Raw genomic sequence first — 20,346 nt, forward strand, 5'->3', positions numbered from 1 at the left:
TGACCTGCTGAGTGTTATGTACCAAATCCTGAAGGGACTTACGGTTTATCGGTTCAGGAGAGGACAGTTTTTTATTTAGCTGGTCTAACAAAAATTCCTGATACTGAATCATGTAGAATTGACAGTTTAAGGCCCTAGCCGAAAGAGTAGCAGAAGTATAAACTTTTTTACCCCATCTCTCTAATGCTCTAGATTCTCTTTCAGAGGGGAGGGGGTTTTTGGCAGAGGCAGCTGCTACAGCTTTGGGGCCCTGTGAAATGGTTTCAGGATCTGCAATAGGAGCCTTATACAAATGAAAGTGTGTGTCCGGGACCCTGTAATATCTGTCGGGTTTAGCAGGGCGGGGAAGAGAGTCAGGAGCAGTACAGGCATCATTAAATGCATCATCCACAACTGTTAGTACTGGCGGAATGGCTAAAGGCCTATGCTGTGGTAAATGCAAAAAGGTCCTTAGCCTTTTCCTTGAATCTGAAAAATCCTGGCCCTGCCATTGAAATTGCTCTCTCATAGCATGTAAGGTTTCCCCAAAAGAAAATTCCTCAGGAGGAGAGGCAGAAGGAATGGAGTCTTCTGCATCAGAATCCTCATATGGAGAATAAGGGCCTTCTGGAGGATTTGAGTGTTCTGACTCATCCGAGGAGTAGTCAGTAGAAACTGGATCGGGGGGCTCTGCTCTAGGCCTCTTCTCTGGAGGGGGTAGAGAGGCCCTGTCTGGGTGAGGTTGGGATCCCCTGATCAAAGAAATGAGATCCTCAGCCAGGCTGAGCATTTGGAAACTAGAGGTAGGCCTGTGTGGGGCTTTAGCAGGCAAGGCCTTAGAAGATTTAGCTGCTTTAGCCCTAGAAAAAGCCTTGATAGACATAGATGCAGGGGGCCTAGCAGCTCCACGTGCAGGAGTGGATATGTCTAATGGAATAGTATCTGATAAATCCTGGGTGCCTGCTACAGCAGGAGTAATTTCAGTAGCAGATTCAGCCATGCTGTGTGAAGCCTCGGCTGTCGGAGGTAAGCTTTCGGCCGAAGGAAGAACCGAGGACTCGGTTTCAGCCGAAACCGAGACACTCGCGGTTGGCCTAACCGTGGTTTCGGCCGAAACTGCGGACCGCGAGTGTCGGTCCTTTTCCTTACGCTTTTTAGCTAATTGTGAAGTCGGAGTCTCCGACGGCATTTTGTAAGCAAAAGCGGGACCAAAAAAACTCCTCTGCAAACTCCGACCGACGTCTAAGTGTCCATCAGTTGAAGGAAGCACAGGCTAGACAAGCTGATACGTTGTGGTCTGAGCCTAAGCAAGGAAGGCAGTAAGAGTGGAAATCCTTATGAGGTATTTGTTTCCCACAAGTTAAACAATTATTTACTTTTTCTGACATCGGCTGAGGCAAGAAAGAGTCCCCAACGGGGTACTTAGCTTTTTAGAAGTCTTCGGTAGTAGAAATCTCTGGATCTGACCGACTGGCACTTGCGAACAGCTTCTGCTTCGGGCACCACGCGGCAAGAAAGACTGAGGAAAATGGCGTCGGCTGATGCCTTTATACCCAATTCACAGCAGCTATGACGTCAGGTGAAGTGCAACATCAGCCGAGGCCAGACCCAGACTTTGGAATCCGGCCGACCGAAGGGCTGCCTGAGGCAGGACAACCCATATGTTAGGACTGCAGATGCATCCTTGAAGGACATCTGCACCATTCATTACATAAGCCAGCTACAGCTCATAGATATCTATATCTGTAGTTACTCTAAGCCCAGGGTACAGGACAGTACTATGAAAAAAAAGACATACAGGTTCTAAGTAACATCAATGAGATATCTGTAAAGATAGATAAATTAGAAAGCAAAATGGACAATTTTAAAGAGGAATGTAAAAAACAAGGTGAAGTGCGAGTGAATCTCTTAAACAACAATCATCACAAACCTCAAGTATACAAGAGGCAATGTCTGGTTTTGATGGAAAATTACTTGACAATGAGAACACCACGGAATTTCTTCTGAAACAAAACAACTTATTCTGGGATAAAATAGAAGATTTAGAGAACAGATCTAGAAGGAATAATATCAAGATTTACAGGCTTCCTGAAAAAGAAGAGGGAGACAGTGTGATCCAATTCCTTAATAACTGGTTGCCTAAAACTTTGAACCTTCCTGAAGCTTCTTCCTTTGGCATCAAAAGGGTACACAGATCACTTTCCAACTCATCTTAAAAAAAAAAAGAAAAAAAAAAACTTCACCAAGGTCAGTGATCGTAAGATTTGTCACAAGTCAAGATAAGGATTTAATCTTAAAAGCTGCATGGACTAATTATCCAGCTAAAATTAAATACTATAAGATTTAACAATGACTATTCTACATTAGTGATGTCCAAGAGAAAAGCATGTGTGCCACTTGCTAAAAGCTTAAAGAAAAAACAATATTAAAGCATAAATCTTGTTTCCAGCAAAAATAAGGATTCACCTTCCAGAAGGAAAGAAGATTTTTAACACCTTGGAAAATGCAATGGACTTTATACAGAAAAATAAAATCTGAGAAAAAAACAGAACAGAAGAAATGGACTGGAATCTATCAACTTCTTTGAAGAGAAATGCAACAAGAGTGGTTAATATAAAAGACAAAAACAGTAAAAACTGAAGGACAAATGAAAATTAATGTATTTCATGGTTATACATTCTTATTAATTTAAATAAGTACTTGAATACTTAACAGGTGCTGCATATTACTTTTTGCAAAGTAAATCATTTTCTTTCTTTCTTTCACTACTTCAAATGATTACTAGATCCCTTTAGTTTGATTCTTTTAGCTATATATGAAATTATAGCCACTTATTTTTACTTAGAGTTTAAAAGGTCAAATTCTTCATCTTATTAAAAGTTAAAAAGAAGTCATGTAGTCACCATAATGTTCCATCTGTGTTGTCAATTTTCATTCTTCCTCAACTGATGGGTTCGGATCCGACTTGGCAGTTACTAAAGCTCGTGGTAACTAAAAAGCTCTCGAGCCTCTCCCTTACCCATAACGCACCAACCCTAAGTTACCTCAGACCTTGTTTGCTGATTTTACTAGAACAAATATGTATTAATAATGTGCAAATAAAGGATACATACACTTGTACATGTGTCTTAAAGAGAAAAACTATGCCAGGAGCTCAGTCAAAAGGACTGTGATGTACATATAATAGGTCAATCATCTAGAGGTTTGTAGACATAATGGATGGGGGTTGGTGGGTGGGAAGTTGAGGAAGAATGAAAATGGACAAAAGATGGAACGTTATGGTGAGTTCATAACTTCTTTATCTGATGTCGTTAATTTTCATTCTATCTTCAACTGATGGGACAGAATCCCTAGCTACCTATAATCCCAGGTGGACTCTAAGGAAGGATATTCATGAGCAGAGTTGAACCAAATGATCATCTACCCCCTGGACAACTAGAGACCATAGCGGTTGTGGTAAGGTAATACTGAATTTGTTAAACATGAATGCAATACAATCAGTTAGCCATCTACCTAAAGTCATTTTGCAATTGGTTCATCCAATTTCAATTCTGCAAATGAAACACACAATTGGCCTGTTTTTCTGATTTATTCTGTTCTATGTAGGTAAAAACATAATTGTCTGTGAACATCCAATAAATGTAAAGAAGTTATGTACTCACCATAATGTTCCATGTTTGTTGTCCATCTCGCCATTCATTCTTACTGGTTGGGTTTGGAGCCAATCCTTGGCTCCGACTCGGCCGCATACTATAGCTCGAAGTCTTTCACTTGGCTCATGGCTGAACACCTATCCCATCATGCAGTTTGCGATTCCCCTGATCTTGTTTGCTGCTAAGCATAGCCATATATGTACACTAGTCCTATAATGAAGAATACTTAAAAGGGAAGAAAGCCAGAGGAGCTCCTTGTCCAAGGAAGAAATTTCTCCAGGTTTTCTAGAAGCCTTAGGCGGGGGATCGTAAGAATGAATGGCGAGATGGACAACAAACATGGAACATTACAGTGAGTATATAACTTCTTTATGTTTTGTCCTATCTCATCTTCATTCTTACTGGTTGGGACAGTGTCCCTAGCACCATACTCCCTGGATGGCTCATGGGAGTACACTTTTCAGCACAGTGGACCCAAAGGAGGCCCTGTCCCTGCAGGCCAAATCCACTTTGTAATGAGTGATAAAGGTGTGGGGTCTTGCCCACATAGCAGCGGTACAAGTACTGTCCATTGATAGTTTAGCTAGATAAGCAGATGACATTGCCATGGGTCTAGTAGAGTGACCCTTGACTTTGAATGGTAGTTGTCGGTTATCAGAATTGTAAATAAAGGTAATACGATATGAGAGCCAGTTAGACAGTGAAACTTTAGAGACTGGCATACCTTTTTTGACTTCTGAAAAGGAAACAAACAAGTGATCAGACTTCCTGAAATCTTTGGTTCTATGTAAATAGAAGCGAAGTTGTCTATGCACATCTAACTGGTGTAGCTTGTTTTCTGCCTTGTTGCCATGATTAGGAAAAAAACAGAGGCAGCTCAGTAGATTGATTTAAGTTATTTTGTGAACACACCTTAGGTAAAAATGATGGGTTTGTCTGGAGAGATAACCTATCCTTATGGAAGATTAAATACGGGTCTGATTGATAAAGCTTGCAATTCCAAAACTCTTCTTGCAGAGGTAATAGCAACGAAGAAAAATTGTCTTCCAAGACAGAAATTTGAGTTCACAAGTTGATGAGGGTTCAAAAGGGGGCAAGGTCAGATATGTTAGAACAAAATTCAAGTCCCATGGTGAGAGTGGTTCTTTAATGGGGGGGGTCTTAATAAGCAGGTACCTTTTAAGAACACAAACATTTGAAAAGAAAAGTTCCCCCCTCTTGTGTTGAATTTATTAATATAGCAAAAATTGCTTGCAGTAGTGAACTGCATATTATAAAAATGAGAACTTCTGTTATTACACATTCATATAAATCTTGGCTTAAACGTAAAGATTTGCTTGAAAAATATTAATTGTTGTTGATATATAACTTTGATGCAGCTGTGGACCTATGTAAATAGTTGTTTGTTTTATAATTGATTTTTTTTACTTACTGTTTTAAAACCAAATAAAAAAAATTAAAAAGAAAAATATGACAATTGGATTGCCGGACAGAAGTCAGTTGATGTCCATATAAAGTTGATTGCTAGTGTTGGCACACTGGTAGAATGGTTGGGATTTCATCTGCAGCACTAGCAGAACTCTGAGTGTTTCTAGGACTGAAATGACAAAAAGATATTCCTACAACAGGGATTTAGGCTTACTGCTGAGAATAAGTGTGGTGTGAGTATGGACAGGAACGTATTAAAACATCAGGTAGACTGTAGCACGTTTTACTCATCGTTATGAAGAGCAGGGTAATCAGTGATGGTTATAGCACTTTTTACCCATCTTTATGAAGAGCAGGGTAATCAGTGATGGTTATAGCACTTTTTACCCATCTTTATGAAGAGCAGGGTAATCAGTGATGGTTATAGCACTTTTTACCCATCTTTATGAAGAGCAGGGTAATCAGTGATGGTTATAGCACTTTTTACCCATCTTTATGAAGAGCAGGGTAATCAGTGATGGTTATAGCACGTTTTACCCATCTTTATGAAGAGCAGGGTAATCAGTGATGGTTATAGCACTTTTTACCCATCTTTATGAAGAGCAGGGTAATCAGTGATGGTTATAGCACTTTTTACCCATCTTTATGAAGAGCAGGGTAATCAGTGATGGTTATAGCACTTTTTACCCATCTTTATGAAGAGCAGGGTAATCAGTGATGGTTATAGCACTTTTTACCCATCTTTATGAAGAGCAGGGTAATCAGTGATGGTTATAGCACTTTTACCCATCTTTATGAAGAGCAGGGTAATCAGTGATGGTTATAGCACTTTTACCCATCTTTATGAAGAGCAGGGTAATCAGTGATGGTTATAGCACTTTTTACCCATCTTTATGAAGAGCAGGGTAATCAGTGATGGTTATAGCACTTTTTACCCATCTTTATGACGAGCAGGGTAATCAGTCATGGTTATAGCACTTTTTACCCATCTTTATGAAGAGCAGGGTAATCAGTCATGGTTATAGCACTTTTTACCCATCTTTATGAAGAGCAGGGTAATCAGTGATGGTTATAGCACTTTTTACCCATCTTTATGAAGAGCAGGGTAATCAGTGATGGTTATAGCACTTTTTACCCATCTTTATGAAGAGCAGGGTAATCAGTGATGGTTATAGCACTTTTTACCCATCTTTATGAAGAGCAGGGTAATCAGTGATGGTTATAGCACTTTTTACCCATCTTTATGAAGAGCAGGGTAATCAGTGATGGTTATTTCAGCACAGTACATGCAAGAGATTCATGGACACTCTAGCACCACTGAGGAACTACAGATGTGTGATTGGCATATGCCACGGCCACATCCACAAGCTCACCCCCAGTGGCAACAGAATCTTAATTCCCAAGGAAAGTAAACTCACACCTGGGGGAATAAGTCTAAATGTCTGCACAGTCAGCAGTAAAGTGACTGACACAACTGCAATGGGCTGTAGAACTGTAATAAGGGATGCGTATGGTGGGTTAAACCACATAGGGATGAGGAAGAGTCAGGCAGGGAGGCAGGGGCAAGTCCTTAGTCAGTCCCTCTAACAGAATTGTACTTACTGAAAGAAACGACAGAGTTTATCCAAAAAGTAGGAAGGAGTGTAACAGCAGGCTTGGGTAGGCCAAGTGATTCTTAAGAGCTACCAAATTCTACTCTCTTGTGTCAGTATGAAAATAAAAACATATGTAGAAAGTTGCAGTATTTAATTTTCTCTTCAATCTTTCAAACGTTTATTACTTAGTTAATATTTTCTCCCAAATAGGAAAGCTGAAATATTGCAGGCAAATAATGTGATAACAATGAAGAAAACTGAAAAGTACATACATTTGATAATGTTTTGTCTCCAATAAGTTGCCAAATGTGTACTGATGCAACAGCCAAAAGCAGCAGATAGGTGAAGAGTCCCATGTACTTTACACTAAAAAAAAGAAAAATAAACTGATGCAGGAAAAATGATATACACAGTACTGCTACAGAAATTTAAAAACATTTCAGCAAGTTTTCAAAGGTTATTTAACTCTGAGACCATGTTAATCCAACTATCTCTACTACATAATCTTTAATGAGCACACTATCAAAATTGCATCATTTCAGTAATGTTACAGATAATTTTCGTTTTAGCAAATATACTCTGTCTTATTTTGATTGTTTTTATACATTATTTGAAAGTTTTCTAATTAGGTGATCACAAACTACTAAACATTGGCAACTCAGGCAGGTTCAGTTCAAAATTACATCAAATGGTTGAACACCTGGCTCAAAATCCATCTGCAGTTCATATCCAGGAAAGCAATGTTTTAAAATAAAGCTGAGAAAGTACATGCAATTTTGCACAATACTTGTGAAAATGTTAAAAGCAGTTTTTGATGTGCTTACAAAGGTCAATGTGGAAAAGAGCACAAATATAATAACTCTGCAGAGGCCTTTGACCAAAATAAATAAATTAGTAAATCCCCTTTTAGTATCACAAAGACATCCTAATCCTACCAGGGATGTGCAATGGTATTTGGTCATGCTAAGGTGACCCTGCCTAGTTGAGGATTCTCCACTGTTAATCCTTCCACCAGTTTCTAACTCATCCAGTATTCAAACTTATGAAGAACATGTTAATAACTGAAATATATTAACACAGTAAACTGTATCCTGGTTCATAGGTCGGTACTATGCTATCGGCCCTAGCGCCTATACAAGCCTAGCCATAACAATTCCCTGGCTATTTCTTCCCACACTATTTACTTCCCTGGACCCCTGTCTAGCAGGACGACTGACATGATCCCCAGGGTGAATTTCCTTTCTCCCATCCAATCATCAAGGTTCCTTTTTGAAGAGGGACAAAGAGGCACTCTGCTTGACATGTATGGACAGTCTATTCAGGAACCTCTCCCTCCAGCATGTTTTGTTTATTGTGATGACAAGGTTTAGATCCCTGGAGCGTGTGGCTCTGAGGGATAGGGATTTCTTTAAGTGTAGCATGTCCAACAGCTCTGGGTTTGACATGGCCTTGTATGTTAAGCAGAGCTCACCTCGGAATAGACGATATGCGACAGAGTATAGCTGGAGTTTTTTAAGGCGATCAGCATAGGGCATCTGCTTTAGGCCTGTGATTCTTTTAGTGAGGTATTTCTGCGGCCTTTCCAGTTGTTGCAGATGTCTTGAGAGGTACATACCAAATGGGGCGTTGTATTCTATAATGGGTCTAATGAGGGATGAGTACAGTGAGACAATAACCACCTTTTTTCTGGATGAAAAGCCCTTAGTGATGAGGTGTGCCACATAGAAGGATTTCCTGACTGTTGTGGCGATGTGGTTATTGAAGGTGAGACCACTGTCCACCTGTGTCCCTAAGTCTCTTATCACACTTTCGGTGTTTAGTGTACTGCCACCTATGTGTTAATTCACGAGTACATGTTTTTTTTCCCAAAAGGGATAACTATACATTTCTTGGCATTGAGCTTGAGCCCATGGCTCTGGCTCCAATCATCTGTTTTTGTAAGGCCCTTTTGTACAGTATCCACATCATTTGGGGATTCAATAATGGCCCCCAGTTTGCAGTCATCTGCGAACTTTGTTAGCCAGAGTCCCTTAGTGTTGGCCTGTACTTCAGAGAAGTAGATGCTAAACAAGAGCAGTCCAAGGACTGAACCTTGAGGTACTCCACTTTTCACTTGTCTGGAGCTGGATTTGGAGTCAGCTACTTTTACAGTGTGGGTTCTGTCAGTAAGCCAGTTGGCAACTCATTGAGTGACGTAGGGATTAATGCCCAGCTTAGTAAGTTTATCTATGATTCCAGAGTGGGGGGTGGTGTCAAAGGCCTTGGCGAGGTCCATATAGGCTGTGTGGACTGCCTTACCCTCGTCCACGGCTCTGGAGACTGATTCAAAAAGTCAATCAGGTTCAGGAGACAAGATCGGCCCTTCACGAACAAAAACTGGGTGGGGTCCAGTGTTTGAAGGTTGCCAATGTCTTTGTTGATAAGTTCCATGATAATACGTTCCATGGCCTTGCAGATCAGGCTCGTCAGACCTATGGGGCGGTAGTTCCCGGGATCCAAGGTGGATCCCCCTTGTGAAGTGGGATAACTGTAGCTGTGCACCACTCAGTGGGCATGAAGCCTGAGTTGACAGAATGATTAAACATGACACTTGGGTGAGGTGCCAGTTCATTTTGTAGTTCATATAGTACACAGCCCGGGATGTCATCTGGTCCCATGGATGCTGTATTCTTAGCTTTGGAGAGTGCGGTTCTTACCTGTGTGGCTGTTATTACCAGAATTTGGCAATCTTCCAGTACTGAGATGGGCCATTTAGGGGGTGAGAGGGGGGTGAAGTTGGCACTGAATCGATCTGCCAGGATATTGGCAATATCCTTGGGATCAGTATATTTAATGCCATTCTGTTGTAGCTCAGAGCAGATCTGAGCATTGCCATTTAGATTCTTGACATAGTTATAGAATGCCTTGTGGAATCTTTGGCAATTTTATTTTCGCAACTAGCTTTGGAGGATTTTATGAGGGATCTCAGCTTCTTACTGGGGCTGGTAAGGGAGTTTTTTGCATCCTGGGATTTTCCTCTTTTCTGCAACAGTTTCTTCCTTTTGTTGTAAAGTTTGTTTTTGGCAGGAGACCACCAAATTGGCTTCCTTTTTTTGGAGGAGAGCATCTTGGTTCTATTTGGTATGGCACGATTCATGCATGAGTGGATGTGCTCATACAGTGTCTTAGTGTAGGACTCAGCAATCGAACTTTCAGTTCCCGTCTGCATGCATGCATGCATGAAGTTCACTAAAGAAAACTGACTTCTCTATTACCATCAGTTTAATTAGTTTATTAACTGGGGTGTTTACCTGGTTGGAGGTGTACAGGATGGAGCTCTCAATGTATCACTTAATCTATATTGCCATCCTGGAGATCAAACATACAAGTGGAAGAAATTAGATTCTTTTATAGGGCTGTTAGGCTGACTCTTCTGGGGAAGAATTACAAGATCAGTGATGCAGGAGAATGTTGGAGTAAAATCAACCCTTTAGGACTGATAAGGTGGTCCAAGCACTTAGTAAGAATGCCTCCTGAGCAACTCTCATAGGATTTGTAACAGTGGCAGCCGAGTGGCAGAAGGTCCCCTTACAGACCCATAACATTTGGAAATATTGTATCAGCATCTCCCAGGGTGAGCGGGATACTGTTGCTGGAGGTAGGAACCTCTAGTCCTACTCACCTTGCTACCTCTGTATCATTCATCAGGATGTGCAATTTAAAACATGTATGGATGGACAGGTGTCAGTCTTGTTGGTGGCTTATCAACTGAGACCTGAGAAGAAAAACTGTGTGACATACATTTACAGACAACTATAGATATTACACACAGACTGTATAATTATGTACTACAGACAATGTAAGAAACTTTTACAGACACAAGTATCACTGCAGCTAACACTTGGGTGGTTAACATACAGTTAGCAAATCACAAGGCAGTTCTACATCAATTACAAAGGAGCTATTTAGGCAGCCATAGACACTAACAGATATTAAAGGCAATTTTAGTACAATATACAGTGAGACAGAGAACAAACAACATGAACTGAAAAAAATCTGTAGTTTTGTTGTGTTACAGGCTAATCAATTTTAACACATGACAAAATCTCTCCCTCTTTCACCTTGGTCTCTTGCATTACAGATTTGCTTACTGGTGTCTGACTACAATAATGGTAAGCATTCACAAACCATTGTTGAAACTCTACATTTTAAATATTCCATTCAGTAAATCACTGTTACAGCTGCTCAGAAAAAAAATCAAATACGAAAGCATTGACTACAATCCAACAGATTTATTATTATCCAAAATGTTTCAAATACGAAAGCATTATCTATAATCCAACAGATTTATTATTATCCAAAATGTTTCAAATATGAAAGCATAGTCTATAATCCAACAAATTTATTATTATCCAAAATGTTTCAAATACGAAAGCATTGTCTATAATCCAACAGATTTATTATTATTATCCAAAATGTTTCAAATACGAAAGCATTGTCTATAATCCAACAGATTTATTATTATCCAAAATGTTTCAAATACGAAAGCATTGTCTGTAATCCAACAGATTTATTATTATCCAAAATGTATAAATATGAAAGCATTATCTATAATCCAACAGATTTATTATTATTATCCAAAATGTTTCAAATACGAAAGCATTATCTATAATCCAACAGATTTATTATTATTATCCAAAATGTTTCAAATACGAAAGCATTATCTATAATCCAACAGATTTATTATTATCCAAAATGTTTCAAATACGAAAGCATTATCTATAATCCAACAGATTTATTATTATCCAAAATGTTTCAAATACGAAAGCATTATCTATAATCCAGCAGATTTATTATTATTATCCAAAATGTTTCAAATACGAAAGCATTATCTATAATCTACAGATTTATTATTATAATCCAAAATGTTTCAAATACGAAAGCATTATCTATAATCCAACAGATTTATTATTATTATCCAAAATGTTTCAAATACGAAAGCATTATCTATAATCCAACAGATTTATTATTATAATCCAAAATGTTTCAAATACGAAAGCATTATCTATAATCCAACAGATTTATTATTATTATCCAAAATGTTTCAAATACGAAAGCATTATCTATAATCTAACAGATTTATTATTATAATCCAAAATGTTTCAAATACGAAAGCATTATCTATAATCCAACAGATTTATTATTATTATCCAAAATGTTTCAAATACGAAAGCATTATCTATAATCCAACAGATTTATTATTATAATCCAAAATGTTTCAAATACGAAAGCATTATCTATAATCCAACAGATTTATTATTATTATCCAAAATGTTTCAAATATGAAAGCATTGTCTATAATCCAACAGATTTATTATTATCCAAAATGTTTCAAATACGAAAGCATTATCTATAATCCAACAGATTTATTATTATTATCCAAAATGTTTCAAATATTTTTCTCATTTTCTGAACAGTGTGAATGCCATCAGAAATTCTGCTGTTGTCATGGGACATGAAAAACATGCAAGCATTTCATGACTAAGTAAAAAAGACAGTGATGGTGGCAGACAGATGGGGGGTTTGAATCCCATCACTTGAACCACTGTAAAGGGTAAAGAACAACAGATGGGAGTCTGAATCCAACTAATGTGAGGGACAAATGATGGTGACAGGTGGATCAGATGGGTGGGGTTCAAATCACACCACTGCCTACCAATGTGAAGGTAAGACAGTGGAGAAGGAATATGTGTTCTGATCAGCTCCACTGCCCATGACTAAATTCAAATATTTTAATCTAAAAAATCTTAAATTTTATGGCTACTAAAGTATGGTCTCTTAAGCCACACCAGTTTGCCCAAACAGATTAAAGTACACGGAAGGATCACTAGTATGAGCACTAAAACAATTCACTAAGAGAGTAACCTAGCCTCATAAACAAGCAGAAAACATGCACTTCTTTATGGATATAGGCCTACTAGGCACTGCACTAAACACCTTACTGTGCAGAGTCTTTGGTCTAATTTTCAGTCACATTTCTCACCACTTGATAATCCTGTAAATTCTGATGCTCATATGCCAAAAGTTACTATACTTTAAATTGTTACACACACACACACAGACACACACACACACGTGGTCTATGTCAAATGATCGACTTTTCAGAAACTCAAAAAAAAAAACAATGTGAAAACACCATATGATCGAGTTTCCAAAAACTCGAACATAAAAAAAAAGCTTCCCTGCAAATTATATATACCAACTCTGAGATCACACTATGGTGGGAGGGTGGCCTAATGGTTAAGGTGTTTGCCTTACAAACATAAGGTGTAGGGTTTGAGTCTCACAAGGGATAATTGGCTAGGCTTGAAATGGCTCACAAGGGCAGTTAGCCTAGTACTACCCTATGAACCTATGAAAAGGGGAAATTTTCTGATCCTCGCTGTACTGCGATGTCCATTCAAAAGTTTTGAATTTTCAAAAACCTGATCATATGGTCTCGACCATATGGAGTTCAAGATTCGGAAAACTCAGTCACCTGACAGGGACTTCACACACACACACACACACACACACACACACACACACACACACATATATACACACACACACACACACACACACACACACATATATATATATACACACACACACATCTACACACACACACATATACACACACACACATATACACACACACATGCACGAGCACACACACACACGCACGCACACGCACTAATTGCCAGTGAAGATGGACAATATTCCCCAACACTACAGTCTTTTCTCCTGACTCATGGTAGTAAACTGTGACCATGCCAAACTACCAGGCTAAAGATCTCCTAATTACTGTTTCATTCTTGCCAGTAAGCCAAACAAACACAAATGATAATGATCTGATCAGACTGGCTAGTAGAAGTGGATGACAGCAACCTACCTGGTTTATATCAAAAATTAGCTATAAATATCACTAACCAATTAATAAATTAAAAAGTAGACAAGCTACAAACATTTTAAGAGTGAATAAATAAAAACAGTTTACTTAAAATGAGTTAAACAATAATGTCAATAGTTAAATATAGAGAAAGATTATAAACTGCACATGGAAACAGAAAATAATCCTTTTGAGCAAGTATGTTACAAGAAAAAAAAATAAACATTTAACTATAGCTGGTCTTTTTATGCAATTGTATTTACCTGGCAGAATTACCAGATGTGATGATATGGGTTAGTGCCAGCAAAGCCAGCTGGAGTTTTGTAAAGAATGGTACGTCCTTTGAATATCAAATTGATTTATACACAGTGGTTGTGTTACAAATGTATTAGAACTGTACTGCATTTGAATATCAAAATGATTTGCACAAATGCTTATGTTACAAATGTATTAGAACTGTATGTCATTTCAATATCAAACTGATTTGTACAGACTCTTATGTTGCAAATGTATTAGAACTGTATGGCAATTGAAAACAAAATGTGCTTGTAAAGTTGGTAGTGTTAAAAAAATGCATCAACAGTGGGTCCTAAAAATGCATCAACAGTGAGTCCTGCTGGACAGAGAAGGGATATACATCAGACTATATGTATATATTACAACAATGGACACTGTATAATTCCTTAGTACTGTATACTATACAACAAGGAGCAAGGTAAATCCAGTGATCAGAAACGCTAGGCAGGTAAGAGTAAGTAGCAAATTTGTTTATTTAGAATACACAAAGCTTTCAGGCTAATGCCCTTCCTCAGTGTGCTACATAAACTACTATTCACATGCATTTAAACTAAAACCTTCATGACACAGTGCTATCAGAAGACGACAACAATTGACTGCATACTCATATTTAAAGACATAAAACACATTTTAAAACATGAAATATTTCCTGTCTAAACTAAGTCTTGTACTCTAAAATTATAAAAAGTATAAAAATATATAAAACTATACATATTTGTGTATTAAACTGCAAATGTCAATCATTTACAATAGTTCAACAGCATTTGTCTTTTCCTTAGTATAGGTTTCAAGCTCACTGCTGCATTAATACCAGGTACAGAGTTTGCTTGCAGTCTCACTATCCATTCATACTCAAAGTCTCTAGTCTGTTATTCAGATCACCTCATCTTATGCACCCATGCACAATGTTTATAACTCTAAACTTAAATTCATGGCCTCTTCCCTTTTCATACATGTGTTTTGCAAGTGCATTGGTTTTAACATTGCTGCGTATTTCAGATTTATGTTCTGTGATATGATCCTTACGTCTTCGTGTGCACTTACCTACATAGAAGGAAGGACACTTTGTACAGGTAGCAAGGTACACCACATTAAAAGTAGAACAGGTAGCATAACATTTAAATGTGTATATTACATTTGTTAATGGATGTATAAACTCAACACTGTTTCTGATGTCTTTACAACAGAAGCAGTTACAACACGGAAAAGTACCTACTTTATTTGTTAGTTTAACATTTTGTTGTTTCATGGCCTTATAACAAAGGTTTTTTTTTATTAAGTTTGCACAGTTGCTGTAGGCAAAGTAGGGTCTCTCCCCTACCGGATGTTTCAGCTCTGGCATAGAGCCTAGTAATGTCCAGTGCTTAGACATAATATTTTTAATATCAGGTCTCTCCCCTACTGGATGTTTCAGCTCTGGCATAGAGCCTAGTAATGTCCAGTGCTTAGACATAATATTTGTAATATCAGGTCTCTTCCCTACCGGATGTTTCAGCTCTGGCATAGTGCCTAGTAACGTCCAGTGCTTAGACATAATATTTTAACATCAGGCTCTCCCCTACTGGATGTTTCAGCTCTGGCATAGTGCCTAATAATGTCCAGTGCTTAGACATAATATTTTTAATATCAGGCTCTCCCCTACCGGATGTTTCAGCTCTGGCATAGTGCCTAGTAATGTCCAGTGCTTAGACATAATATTTTAATATCAGGTCTCTCCGTTACCAGATGTTTCAGCTCTGGCATAGTGCCCAATAATGTCCAGTGCTTAGACATAATATTTTTAATATCAGGCTCTCCCCTACCGGATGTTTCAGCTCTGGCATAGTGCCTAGTAATGTCCAGTGCTTAGACATAATATTTTAATATCAGGTCTCTCCGTTACCAGATGTTTCAGCTCTGGCATAGTGCCCAGTAATGTCCAGTGCTTAGACATAATATTTTTGATATCATTAGTCCTTCTATTAAACCAAGTTATGTAGTGTAAGGGACCTTGTTCCCTTACATAATCCCAGGGGAGACCGCTTTCTTTCTATTATTTATTTAATAATAAATAAATAAGTGGCCGACTCCTAATAGTGTTCTAAATATATGTGGTCCATGTATACTTATTCTGTGGGTGTACCCATTTGCATGTACATCCTTTTGAAAATAGAAGTTTCAATACTATTACTAGTTTTCTCCAGCTTAACATCTAAAAAATGTATTGTGGTCGGTGAATAGTCCAATGTAAACTTCAAGAAATCAGTGGATGCATTCATTAGTTCTACAAACGCTGTTAATTCATCAGTGTTCTCCTTCCAAACCAAAAAGACATCATCCACAAAACACTTGTAAAAGACAAGGTCGTGGACAAGTCTTTGGACATAAATTGTTCCTCCCAAAATCTTACTACAATATTAGCATAGTTGTTGGCCATTGGGATACCCATGGCCACATCTGCCTTCTAATGGTAAGCATTTTCACCAAAAATAAACACATTCTTCTTTAAAACAAGATCTGTCAACTCACATATAGTGTCTATTTCTGTAGCTGGCATATTGCTATGTTGACATAAAAACATACTCCTTGCCTCTAGTCCATAGTCATTCAGTATAACAGTAAAAAGGCTCTTCTAAAGTGACAAACATAAAATCTGTTGTTTCATTAGACTCATACCATTCATACAGTCACATAAGGGAGTCACCTGTACCTCTAATATAACTTCTAGTATTCACTAATAACATACCAAGTACAGACTGCAAATATGCACATATGGCTTCAGTGACCCATCCACCTCCAGACACTGTAGGTCTCACAGGTGGTTTGTGCCTAGCTCTGTGTAACTTAGGCAGGTCATACAGCACTGGTATAACTGGAGATGGAGTATTATAAAAGTTAAACAAGACAATACTTATATCACTGTTAAGCTGTAATTCATAAATCAGCATATTTACTTTACTAATATACTTGGCAATCTCAGTGCTGGTAATTTTGGTAAAAACATATTCATCATTTAGAAATTCAGTCATCAGTGCATCACAGACTTTCCTATCAAGTATTAGTACTGCTCCTCCATTGTCTGCTATAAAACAAGCCATAAGACACGCACAAATGAGGGCCATGCAAGAAATAAAAGAAGCATTCCTTTTACAGACAGTATATAAAATGACAGTAACTGGCACTAATCCCATTATATGTCAACGGCATGGGATACACTACTACTTCCTTATGTCTAGCATGACTCATATAAAGCAAACTTGAAATGGATTACAGGAAAGAGAAAGGCTTGAAGAAAAATAAGATCACATTGATATATCAAGCCGCATTGACCACCATGTTGCAGGAAACATATTAAAATTCCATAAGAAGCAGTCAGAGTGATTCGGAGATGTTAAAATAATTCAGAAAACCAAGATAGAGTGAAAAAAAATAGTTTTTTTTAGTTCTAAGGCGGTGTTTTCTTTTAAAAGCTAATATGCATCAAAGAGCGATCTGGAGCAGTCGATAGCACTTTCAAACACTTTGCATGGGGCAGTTGCCCCCTTCACCTCACCTTAGCTGCATTACTTCCCCTAACTACTTTTCTATGGCCCTAGCTTCCAGTGAAAAGTCTCAAATCCGATTATTACAAGGCAGATCAATTACACTTTCATACCCTATACATAAGTGCTGCATTTCATAACAGAAAGCAGGAAATGTCAATCTTCATTTGCAAACTTCATGTATACCCCCCTGCTCTTTTTTTTTCATTCATAGGAAAAGGTCAGACATTTATACATCTATTCATGTCACAGAGAAAAGACTTTCTGCAGATAATCACACAATTTTAGTTTACCTGCTGCAGATTTTACAATAAGTGCAGCTCATGTATCTGTTATATTTTGATTCAAAAACGTGAGAAAGATTCCATCATATAAAAGGCAGCATAAGTTTCAAAAGTTTACTTCATAGTATAACATAACAGCCACTGCACTGCTGCTTTGATAGGACACGCCTACTACAGAAGACATCAAATGGCATGTCACACAAGCATACTTGGGGAGTATTATAACTGTGCGAGTTATACAAAATTAGTAAACTAAATTTTAAAACAGCTTAATTTAAAAGTTATTCAATATACATAAAAGGCAAAATATTCAGGCTGTCATTTTAGCTGTCGGATCCTAGCACTTATGTCCTGTATAAGCCCAAAGATGGATGTCTTTTTCGACAATATGACAAACGTCTCTTTATTCTTAGCAGCAAAATGTAAATTATTTGGTGTGTGTTCTCTCTTTTATTTATCTGCAATCACAGCTTCTTCCCAGTCTCACACTTTGTCAGACTCAAGGCACTGACTGACCAAGAACAGTTGTCAGTGGCACATTTTGTGTAAGATGAGTTTGCTTATGTCAGCTGTGGTAAGTTTCAAGAAACGTACTGCAAGAAACAGCACCATCTACTCCATCAGCCATAAAAAAACGTTCCTCTATTTGGACTGACATTAAAAATGTGAAAACATTCCTCCTGCTAGCACGTGTCCACCCGAGTATGTCCATCTGGAAGAATCCTAAAGGATGCATCAGTTAAAGGCAACTAATTTCAGCAAATCATCCATTAGCAAGTGCTGAAACTACAATATCGCTTCTTCAGATTTCAGTTTTAGAATAACCTTTTATATTATGCTTGGCTTGTCCAGTGACGTGTGTTGCACTCAGTCTTACATTATATTCATCAAACATAATGCCAGATCTTCTCTGTCTGTCAAATATTAATATGATACATATTTTCTTTTATCTCAGCTGGTTCATTTCTTTTTCATTGGAAGGGCTTTCATGTTGTAAACACTATGCACAGAAACCATAGATATCAACAAAGATTCTTTGTATAAACTTTGCATAAACTTCTTGCTATTAACAAAAGCCCTGCCAGCATAGAACAACTTTAATATGCTTCTTTTCCAAACTAAAAAGCAGCTTTCAGACATGGAATTATTAATGCACAAAGGCAATGGGATCCAACCCAAATAAATCATCAGCCATGACTAATACTCCTCTGACAGTGCAGGTCTCACTTAGCCAACTGAAAACAGCTGGGTTGACCTGTAACAGTAGTGTACCATATGACTTGCAATACAAATATCATAAATATATGTTTGGAATTTTGACATTAGTCCTTTGAATGACATCATGGCAGAAATTTGATATAAATGTCATGAGACCACCAAGCCCCTGCAGGACAGCAGATCTAATGTCCATGGAATGGAGTTTGTGTTGTTCCAGATAATGCCAGACAACCTGAAAGGTAATGAAGAATGCAAGAAAGACATTTTCAGAAGATCCTTTATGACCACCTTTTCACAGCCTCTGGCCAGGTGATTACATAAATTAGGATACTTATTTGCATATGACAAAAATTTATTAAACATTTTCCACAAATCCACACAAGACTTAAATGATTTCCATGAGCTAGCAAAGAGTGCTTCTGTTTTTAACCAGTTCTTATTCACAAAAAATGTCAACTAAGGCGGCAAACATATCAAAAGACATTCTCCTGCAGAGGTACTTGCACAAAAAAAAAACAAAATTACAACCTTGGATATTAGAGATCATGCCCTTTAATTGTGGACACAAATATTTTTAATTGATTTGCAATACATGACTATAACTAATAAGGCTATGATGTACTTACCATTATAAACTAAACAGCAACGAAATGGTAATTTATACAATGTAGCTAGTTTATGTGGAGACAAATAAGTACTCCACAATAACATGAACTACTGATGTATACATTTTGGGTAGGGTAACAGAGTATAAACATTGTTTCTTTAGTTTAAGGGTGTGCACACTTATCCAACCAGCTTATTGTACATTTTTTATTTTTTTATATTTTTCCCCTAACAGATTTGTTTTTCAATTGAATTCTACAAGTTATAGGTCACATTAAAGGTGGGGAAATGTTCTGAAATGATTTATTGTGGTCTCATTTCTTTATATCACAAAAACCTGGCATTTTAACAGGGGTGTGTACACATTTTATATATATATATATATATATATATATATATATATATATATATATATGGGTCACCTTCAGATGCCCGACAACGCGTTTCGCCGACACGGAATCCGACGGGACGAAAACACCGACAACGCAGATGACCGACAAGGTGAGAACCCGACGGACTCGGTAAGTGTGCGATAGAGTGAGGGATTTAGTGTTAGGGAGCGGACAGGTAAGTGTGCGATAGTGAGGGACTGTGGGTTTAGGGGTGGGTTAAGTGAGTTAGGGTTAGGGTGCAGATAGGGTGTGTGTGCGATAGTGAGGGACTGTGGGTTTAGGGGTGGGTTAAGTGAGTTAGGGTTAGGGTGCAGGTAGGGTGAGTGTGCGGTAGTGTCGGACCTTGGGGTTAGGGGTGGGTAAGTGAGTTAGGGTTAGGGTGCAGGTAGGGTGAGTGTGCGGTAGTGTCGGACCTTGGGGTTAGGGGTGGGTAAGTGAGTTAGGGTTAGGGTGCAGGTAGGGT

The 20,346-nt window shown here is 38.0% G+C and overlaps 1 protein-coding gene across 3 annotated transcripts in view; it reads right to left on the reverse strand.

The window, feature by feature from the left end:
- Positions 1 to 20,346, reverse strand: part of POMT1 (protein O-mannosyltransferase 1) — a 1,532,857-nt gene that overhangs the window by 975,487 nt on the left and 537,024 nt on the right. For all 3 annotated transcript variants that reach the window (XM_044058401.1, XM_044058399.1, XM_044058400.1), the window contains one exon: positions 6,928 to 7,021. In XM_044058401.1, the coding sequence (XP_043914336.1) occupies positions 6,928 to 7,021 (94 nt within the window). The remainder of the gene's footprint in view (positions 1 to 6,927; positions 7,022 to 20,346) is intronic.

This window comes from Protopterus annectens, chromosome 16.part0 (genome assembly GCF_019279795.1).
Source record: "Protopterus annectens isolate FY-2018-M chromosome 16.part0, PAN1.0, whole genome shotgun sequence".
Classification (NCBI taxonomy): domain Eukaryota; kingdom Metazoa; phylum Chordata; order Ceratodontiformes; family Protopteridae; genus Protopterus; species Protopterus annectens.